Source organism: Antennarius striatus, chromosome 18, assembly GCF_040054535.1.
Source record: "Antennarius striatus isolate MH-2024 chromosome 18, ASM4005453v1, whole genome shotgun sequence".
Taxonomy (NCBI): domain Eukaryota; kingdom Metazoa; phylum Chordata; class Actinopteri; order Lophiiformes; family Antennariidae; genus Antennarius; species Antennarius striatus.
The window spans coordinates 17762267-17772479 of NC_090793.1; the positions used below are offsets into that span (position 1 = coordinate 17762267).

Consider the following 10213-nt stretch of genomic DNA (forward strand, 5'->3'; position numbering starts at 1 on the left):
TTTGCACCATTCACAACTACACACATACATTTTGCACAGCACTGACAATCCGGTTATCTGGGTATGCACTACATGGTGTGCTCACATGGGCCTGCTCTGTGAGGCCAGCTGTTCTCCCATAGTGTAAACATGTCTGACTGATTATGAGGAGCCTGAAAAAGCCCCAATCAATAAATGGAGTAGCTCAGACGAGGAGTGATAAATCAGTGAAGACTCCATTCATCCTTAATGGTGCATAGACGTCTAATAGAGCATATGCTGTTATCAAGATGACGTTTATCCACGTTTATTAAACTGGACAAAGCTGCATTCTCAGAGTTTATCAGAACACGGCTTCAGAGTCCAGACTGGTCTATATGCAGTCCAGGCCTGTCCACCATTGGAAATATACAGTATACAGTACTATAACTCATCATGAATCACCAAATGTGAAATCACTGTTGAGCAAATGAAGTTGAATATCAATGAATGACATGGAATTTACTTTAAAATGTTAACAATTACTATTACTATTGGAATGCTGTTTAAAGCAAAGATGATGTAACACGGTGTAAACAAGATCCTGCTTTAGTTTTGTCAAAGCATGTTAGACATTAAATTCAGAGTCATTATATGTTTATAAAATTATGAAATATAATATCTTTGTACCGGATCCAGTTTAATTTATTTTAAATCGATATGTAAATCAGTATAGTTACTGAATTTTTGAAATTATGTCTTGACTTTTTTTGGAATTGGGCTTGTATTTTTACAACAAAAAATTGTTTCCAGTATGGATTACTCTGATATTGTTTTCCTCCATTACTAATGTAATTGACTGGTTTGGAAATGAATTAATTTACATTGTTGTCTCCTTGAGAGGACAGCAGCCAAACCTGACCTTACAAGGATAAATGTGTTGTAATACAGTTAATACAGAGAATATGCACACTCATCAGTCTGAAATCACTCACATGCTGTCAGATGGGAGGCCTTTCTCTAGCTCTGTGACCCTTCAGCTCAGACTATTATCTGCTTGCTGCTGGAAAGTGAGTGTGTGAAGAGTCTCCGGGGAAAATGGTGAGAAAACAGTGAAATGTTTCCACCATAAAAATGAGCGAATTGGGGAATGAAAAAATATATATAATTGGGATATTGAAGTGTTTGTAGTCTTATACACTCTATTATGAAATGAAGGAAACTGTTGGTGTGCTGGTGCTGATAAGGGGCTGTTATGTCAGATTTTATTATTGCAGATGAGGGTTGTACCGGCTGTGGTCAAACCAAAGTCCAGTTTTATGTTTTTATCTGAACAAGGTTTTTACAGGAAGTAAAAACAGCAACGTTTGGAACAGTTAGATGACAGATCCTGACAAATCCCTTGAGGAGGGGCAATAATGAAAAAAGATGGCCATGGTGACCCATTATCTAGAAGACTAGCTTTGACCATAGATCAAAGCTAGTGCATAGGTAGATCAAAGCACTAGCTTTGATCTATGATCTTACTCACATCTTATCCGGTTCCTGAGTGTACAAAAGTTTAAATTTGAACTTGACCTATTTTTTCTGAAGGTCAAGGTCATCATCTCATGTTAATCCTCGTTGCCCCTTTGTCAATCTCGGTCAAATCCTACCTTTGCCCATTTTTCCTGTTTCTAACACAAGGCAACAAAATGTTCATGTGATGCTAAATATGTCCCAACCACTAACAGCTACTGTGATAAAGGGTTAATTATTCAATTTCCATGCAAACCAAATGTTTGTTGCAGGATTACTTTCTGTAGCCAGCAGGTGGCGTGATCACTGTATTCACATACTGACATGATCAATCTTTAACTGGACTTACAATCAACTTCCTGTTTGGTTTACATCATTGGTCAAGAAGACTTTTTCTGTAAATCTTGATATCGTCCACATACAGTATATAGAAAATGTAAACTCTGACAGGAGCTGTTTCATCTGAGATTATCTAGGGGGCACTTTGGTGTAATTTCATCAGATCTCGTCCTGTTCTCTATCATATCAGAACATTTTCCAGCTCTGAAGAGTTTGTCAGGTTTGGATCAGTGTTTGAGCAGCACCGGCCTTTAAACATCAATTTACTTTTCTATGGTGAAACATTTACTCCACCTTCATTTGGTGTAAATCCATAATATTCATTAGCGTGAAGCTTTAAAGTCTGAGGTCAAAAATCTTAAGTTGTAAATGAATAAAATATGACACTTCCTGCAGCTACAGGTGATACATTGACTATTTCTGAATGGATTCATGTAGATATCTTAAGGTCAGGACTCTAACGTTTGTAATTCCTTTTCAATATAAATCATGAAATACTCACATAGCTGTATTTTGATTATAATATGTTAAAAAATACACAATATTTTTTAAAAAAACACAAGAAATACTGTAGTCATAAAAATGAATGCTAGATATATACATGATCCCGGAGGAAATTGCACTGAATGAATGCTTTAATAATCCCAAAGGAAAATTATTCATCTTCATCTTCAGATTACCGCCTCTATATCCGCCGCAGATGTTCTAAAATGTAAAAAAGAACAATAAACATGATTTCTTTATCACTCTAAGTGACAGAAAAGATAAATATACTTAATATATACTGCAGTATGTCTAGTCCAACATTTACTTTTAATACTTGAGTTCTGATAAATCTGAAGGTCAGTGATTACCCATAAATCTTGCATTGTTTGAGCCACTCCCTTTTCTGCTGGCTCTCCTGCAAGAGACTGCAGGTAAGGAGTGGCGTCACACACGTGAGTGTTGATAGCATTTTGATTGTGGATGGATGTGGGCCATTCATGAAATTTCAAGTTGGATCTAGCCATGGCTGCAGATTCTGGATCACTTTTCCACTTTATTTACCATTACACTTTATTCGTTATAGCTTAGTAACATGAGCTATATCATAAGAAAGAGACTGATGCCATCTGCAAATGAATAGAGGCCGACATGACTGTCATCTGCTTTAACATCACTGTTTTTTTTAAATGTGGGCTTTTTATACATGTTAAATATTTAATTTTGAAAAGATTAGATCATTTTGACCGTGATGCTTCAGTGTGACATCATTCAGTACCATAAAAAGCTGGGGAAAGTAGAGTGAAGGGAAATCAATAATCAAAAACTGATACCGTAAAACCTTTATTAGTTATACCTTTATCTTTTTTATACGAACATTCAACTTAAACTTCCTCTAGCAAGTGTCTCTATTGTAATCTATTGCCCTGTAAATACAGTAATGATTTATTCTAGTGTTTTCTCAGGTCAGAATGGACCAAAGTCCAGCATGTTGTCTGTTGACATCAAAAGCTTCAGTGTCGTCACAACATATCCAAACAGAGAAGTTACACTTTTACCTGTTTAAGGGAGTTTTGCGTGTGTGGATAGTGGCGTAATGTCAACCAAGCACTGATGCAAAACAACCCTAAAGGGAAGTTTGTGGTGTAGGGATGTTGGAAGATGTATTTACAGACAACCTTCAGCCGCTTGGCAGCTGGTCGACACACAGGTTCCTCTGTTAACAGAACGATTGTAGAGATTATCACACTTTTGCAGTTTCTAATTGTTCAGAGGTGGTTTCTGTTTTCGCTGCATATCCAGTAGCACACCCACACACACCCACACACAGTCTGGCTGCACACTTCAAATAAAAATGGCACAGGGAGCTCTGACAAGTTTGTCCTATAGGTTTGACAACAAATAAGAGGAAACAGGAATTATGTCGACAAGTTTTATATTTACGAATCTCAAGTGCATGAAATATGTGCATAGCATTGATGTAAACAGTCAACAGTTACTGTAAATGGAAAAAGTTGAGACCACAGTACAAAAATCCACAGTACAAAATCAAATCATGAGCAAAGAGAACCGTTCCAGCTGGTGAGATCAATATCTATCGTTGAATGGAGCGACAGTTTGTGTCCGGGGTGACATAATCACACTGATTCCAGGTATCTTTACACACAATCACAGTCAGATGGTGATCTGTAAAAAATCCATGACAAACTGTGACTTCCACACAGTTATAACATGTTTAGGGGACAGAGTCAAACCTCTTCATCTGAATAACTAGAGGCAGAAAGCAACACACAAAAAAGACATAAATCAAAAATGAGGTACTATCTTTAAAACAGATCCAGTCACACTTAAATGTTGGTATTGTAAATTTCATTAAGTGTTGTGTAGGCAATCCTGTTATAACACCACTCATATTAATTCTGTCCACAAGTCCTCCATATCATCGTCCCTCTACTGTATCGCCTCAATCCGCAAAACATTATACATTTCAGATGAAGGTTTTCCAATGTGTTTGTAATCTGACTGCAGGTCAGTTCCTCTTTCACCTGACAAACCAAGACATGATCGAACCCTAACCAGATGTTTCTTATTCCCACACCTAACTAGACCTTAAACACACCAAAATGATACCTCAACTGAAACAGAATAATATGGTTTCAATGTAAGTATGCTTTGCAGAAATTTAAATATTTAAATATATTTTATTTTGACTAAATTATTTTTAATAACATTTTTAAACATTTTTTTTCATTATTATTTCGCCCCTATTGAGATACAAGCTTAAACTGAGACTTCATGTCTGTTGTTGAAGCTGTAACTGCGGCGAGGTTAGGCAGAAAAAGACAAACAGCCTGGTTCTTTTATGAAGAAAAACCATCCATGAATGCTAAAGCATTAACATTATTACTTCTGATAGGTAAATCATGTATTCACCACAAATTTCCATGAAATTTAACATAAACATGTGGAATTTGTGCACAAATCCGGATACAGGAATTTTCTAAATTTTTAACTTTAAAATAAAAATTCCAAGAAAAGCTTTTTTTAAACACACACACTCCCAGATTTTTTTTATGTAAGATATGAGCAAGATTATCGGGCCTTTGCTGAGGTATGAACTCTAACTTTATCAAAATTTCCAACATATATCCTGTTTACAAAAAATCATACATTAAACAAAAAAAAACTTAAAAGATCTTTGCAGTTCATTGAAAAACTAGTTATTGCTATTTTGTTGTTGAACTTGAAGAGCCAAGTAGCTTTTTCTTGATTATCTGAGAAATCGGCTGGATAGAAAATGTGTAAACGTCTCCACTGGGAGAACTTAGGTCACATTTAAATGGCCAATAGCAAAACTGCCACACAGTCCAGCGCCTTAAAGGACAATAGGTAGCATTCTTGATGCAAACAGCGACTTTCACAGTTGTGACTCGAGACTTAAGAAATTGCATCGTTATTTTAATCTGCAGCAAAAATCAGGACGTCGACTTTCCAAACGTCTCTGGACTTCTTCTCAGAGCATGGTGCCCCCAGAAGTGACAGCGATGTCACCTGTTGGGTGGGCGGAGATCTGCTGCAGGAGAGTCTCTGACTGAAGTAGCTGATTGGTCCAATCATGACACACCTCCTCTATGCCAGGACCCTCCCCTCCATATTCTGGAGGCAACACATGTGGTGAGAAAAAGTCGCTCAAGGTTTCCTGGAAGTCGCTGCCATGCATGTGAATCTACAGAGGAGGGCCAGGGGACGTCATTGAAAATGTTTGATTGAAGGAATTTCTATTTTTACGTAAAACAGGTTTGGATAACACAGATTGCATTTTTGCAACGTGGCGTGATTCATGTGTGAGGCAAACAGGATGCTCACCCTCTGTTTGATCTTATCCGGTAGGAAGGGACGAATCATGGCAAAGACTGGGCGAAAAAACATCGGTTCATTGACCAGATGGATTCCTCTGACCTTCAGGGGAAAAGAGTCCTGGAAAGACAAAAAATACCAAAAAATAAACTATGAGACAATTTGGTCAACAAGTTAGGTATACAGAACAATAGAAAACGTTACACAACACCAATTAAAGTTAAATCGATGTTCATGTTTTGTTCTAGAACAGATCTTTCAATTAAAACTTTCTACATTATTTTTTTTACTATGAAATGGGATTAAAGTGTGGGGATTGAAGAACTGTTATAATACAGCTTGGATCATACACTAAAAAAACAAACACAGGACACACACTTTTCACCATCATCAAAACACCAAAACCATCGAAGGTTTATGAACACAGAACCACTGCTTAACCCTTTAAAGCCAAACATATATTTAATCACTTGGCCTTTCAGGATTTTGATATTTCTACATCCTAAATTTGACATTTTTCCCCCGAAAAACCTGATGTATAAAATCAGACAAATGCACCTGTACTTTCCATGCAAAAAGAATCTGGATTTAGCCATAATGATACAAATTAAAATTCTTAAAATTAAAATTATATAAAATTCTTAAATGAAGCATCTGGACATGTTGTTTGTGGCTGGAAACATGCTGCGATAACTCATGACACATTTCCTGCAAAAGGGTATAAAACAATGTCATAATGTGATGAAGAAAGAACTTCTCAATATTTACTAGAACCCGTTGAAGGGCGGTGTCATCGGTTTAGCCAGAAGTGTGTTGTAAGAGCTGAAGAAGAATGGCTTCACGGCAGATAAGAAGAAAAGCTTTAAGGCGAGTTCTGACACATCAGTGCCATCAGTGATGCGATGAAGGCCTACCGAAAGCACAGACGAGATCTTCCTGGCGAGGGAGGGGTTGATCTGTAGAGCGTGGGCTAGAGTCCAGCCCTGCAGGTCAAATATGACCTTCAGACCTCGTCTCTGGGTTTCTGTCTCCCTGGAGATGACCTCTGATGTCATCAGGCTGACCTTGAACACTTGGATGGCCGACCAGTCTTTCGGGTTCCACTGACCTGCAGCCAGACACAGTGGTGAATGTTCACGAATGATAATCCATCTTTGGAGTGACATGAACCAGCCATCCTGCGTGTTTACTGACCGACCCTGTAGATGAGCACCCTGCTGCCGGCGTGGTCCCGCTGGGGGAGGATGGCGTGGTAGGAGTTGTTGAGGAGTCCCAGCACTGACGAGGGACGCATGCGGGTGCTGATTTCAGGGCTCTCCAGCCGCCAACGCTGGTAGTTCAGAAACAGCTGGACAGGACAGATTCAAGGACATCAGGAATTCAGAGGTTAACCCTGGGGGGCTTTGGTTGGAACACTAGCAGACTAAGGAAGGTGCTTCTAGGAACTGACACAAACAGTTTATCCTTCAATTTGCAGGGCTTTATCACGTTTACACTTTTATCTTTAGTAGAAAAAAAAGGGAGAAAAAGCAGTTGAGAAATAAATACTAAATCTATAAGATAAATTCATTAGATCAACATGTCAGTCTTTGATACAAACAGTAAAATGGAACAGGTACCAGGAGGCTGAAATCTAATGCAGTATAGTTTGTATGACAGATGATGACGGTGTGTCACTAGAACAGGAACAACTAATAAATCTAATCATCAGTTCTAATTTGTGTGCTCAAGGCTGCAGGCCTGTCGATGGGGCAGCTAAATGGAATCCAGCCTTTATTATTTTCACTCATGTGTCCGAATGTCATTAAATGTACATTAAAGCTGTTTATTCATTTTGTTGACAGGTCTGTGATTAAATGATCACATCCTGCTTCAAAGCAGTGATGTATTGTGATTGTCAGTGTTCATGTGTTCGTTCATAATGAAAGATGAAATAAAAATCACATTAACTTGGGCAGCAAAGGGGATCAAAGTGAGATGATGAGCCTGACCTTGACAAAAGTAGGTCACGGTCAAATTTAAACTTTTTTACACTCAGGAACCGGATACGATGGAAAGATGAGGAAGAAGGCCAGTAAGACCATACAGGTATATAGAAGCTAGTGCTCTGATCAATGACAGTATGTCAGAGCACTAGCTTTGATCTTTGACCTATACAACTACGTCAGAGTAAAATTTTGAATTCAGGTGTGTCATGGGATGCTGCAGTCTCTGACTTTCTTGGTTGTAGTTAAAGTTGTACTTTGACCCTGTCTGATCCAAACTAGAGTAAATGTAGTTAATGTGTCTGGAATGTTGAGACAACTTCCCTGCAGCCTGTGAGTCCTCAAGCTAACAGTGAAGCTTTGCTATAATAAAAACCCTTTAAAGCCAAACAGATCATATTTGATTCATCTTTCATGTTGTTGATGCTTCTTCAGCACAAATTTGACTTTTTATTCCTCCCACAAAATCTGATGTATACAATCAAGACACCCATACCTGCATTTTCCATGTGAAAAGAATTCTGGGTATGGCCATGATTATACAAATTAAAGCTCACATATACAGATTCATGTAAAAAAAAATTTTTTTTTGCCAAGTTTCTCAGAAAATTCCATTAAATTTTTATTTTTCCAAAAATGAGATTAAAAATTAAAATTAAATAGATAGATAGATAGATAGATAGATAGATAATTTATTAATCTAGGAGGATTTTGCACATATATAAACAGTATAAAATAGAATAAAAACCGAAAGTGAAATAAACAGTGAAAGTGAATGTGAATTAATTCAACAAGTTCCTTTTTTTAAATGCAACAACTTTTTTCCCGTTAGATTTAACGGAGTGTACCTTCAGCGACAGATCCAGGTCGAAGTCTCTGGCTCGCAGAAACTTGAGCAGGAAGCCGTGGGAGAAGTCCTCCACGCCGGACAGGTCCCTGGAATCCAGCGCTCTCTGCCTCAGGGAGTTCACAAACGGCCGGAGCTGCTCGGAGTCGTCCGGCAGCTCGTTGAGCTGAGGCCCGTTCATTTCGGCCCGGAGTTCGGGTACATTTCACCAGCGGCCGCTACCTGCCAGAGAGGAAGAGGAGACGGGAAGAAAGGGTGTTTGTGACGGACTGACAGTCTGAATCGGTGCACAACTGCAAAACTCCACTGATGTGTGGAACTTTTGTCGGTTCTGCATGAAGTTGCTGCACTTAAACTGCACCATCTCCCTCTGCTGGTCGTCATCTACTACTGCAATTGCTGTGTTTAAACTGCACCGTCTCCCTCTGCTGGTCGTTACTTGCTACTGCAGGCGCAAGGCCCACGGCCCGACCTCAGCCCCAAAATTAAGCAAAACTAGAACCAAGGCGGTCACAGACTGCAACATCCCGCGACACCCCTGAATTCAAAATTTTACCCTGACCTACTTTCAAAGCACTAGAGCACTAGCTTTGATCTAAAGCACTAGCTTTGATCATTGGTCTTACTCACACTGGCCTTCTCCCTCGCCTTTCTGTCTTATCCGTTTCCTGAGTGTACAAAAGTTGAAATGTGACCTTCGAGTTTTCTCAAGGTCAAGATCTCATTTTCATCTCATTTTCATTTTCATTTCTCATTTTTGTTTCATCTTTCTATCTGCAACAGTTGTGAAGATATTTGGTGGACAAACGGACGAACACACAAACACTGACAATTACAATACATCACCAGCCACCAGCCACCCCCTACACACCACCTTCTCCCAGCAGAGAAGCACCTTCAGCGGCAGACTGCTGTCACACAGCGCCTCCACAGAGAGGCTGAGGTCCTTCTTCGTGCCCCGTGCCATCAGGGGGTACAATGACTCTCTCAGGAGGAGCGGGGGGGAGGTGGCGAGGTCAGCATGAGTAGATGGGATATCAGCCTGTGCTGCAGATGCCTTACAAAATAGCAGGAGGCCCACCATGTGGATATCTCTGCTTTGCGGGATGTAAGAACTGCATTTTATATTCCAAATATATTTTGCACAATGGAACAAGTCAGTTTTATCTTGTATTTTTTGTTTATATATATATATATATATATATATATATATATATATATATATATATATATATATATATATAGTATATAATACAAAAAGTAGAAAAACAGTGAATAGTGAATATTATTACACTTTTTTATTACACCTTACCACGAGCCAACTCTCGGAACATTTTCTTTTCCACAGTAAATGTTCATTATTCCTATTATATAATATGTAGTAATGATTTCTGAATCAATTATACTGAAAGAGAAAAAGACACTCAACAATATGGAACTTTTTTGTTGTTATTTTTTTAGGAATTAAAAAAATTAAAAAAATACTTCTCATAACACTGAGACTTAGTGAACAGTTTTTAACATCAGCTCTCTTTAGCACATGTAGGACAGTATGTTTGAATGTGAGAATGACCTTAGAAGATCTATTCCTCACCTGTGCAGGCGCTCCATTCAATCAATGCACGGGGCAACAAGAGCCTTTTCCAACCACTCAAGGAACGTCAAGGAACATCTTGTGGTTCTTCTCTGGTGCTCCATGTGACAACTTCCCTATTTATTCTTGCAT

General features: G+C 38.6%; 1 protein-coding gene across 1 annotated transcript; it reads right to left on the reverse strand.

Moving 5' to 3' along the window:
• Positions 1-3185: 3185 nt before the first annotated feature.
• On the reverse strand, positions 3186-8807 carry ttpa (tocopherol (alpha) transfer protein). Its single transcript, XM_068340553.1, has 5 exons — positions 8489-8807; positions 6850-7003; positions 6570-6763; positions 5665-5775; positions 3186-5524 (listed from the first exon to the last, which is right to left on the reverse strand). Exons 1-5 carry the CDS (start codon positions 8666-8668, stop codon positions 5312-5314), a joined length of 852 nt encoding a protein of 283 aa, XP_068196654.1. The 5' UTR covers positions 8669-8807; the 3' UTR covers positions 3186-5311.
• Positions 8808-10213: the final 1406 nt, after the last annotated feature.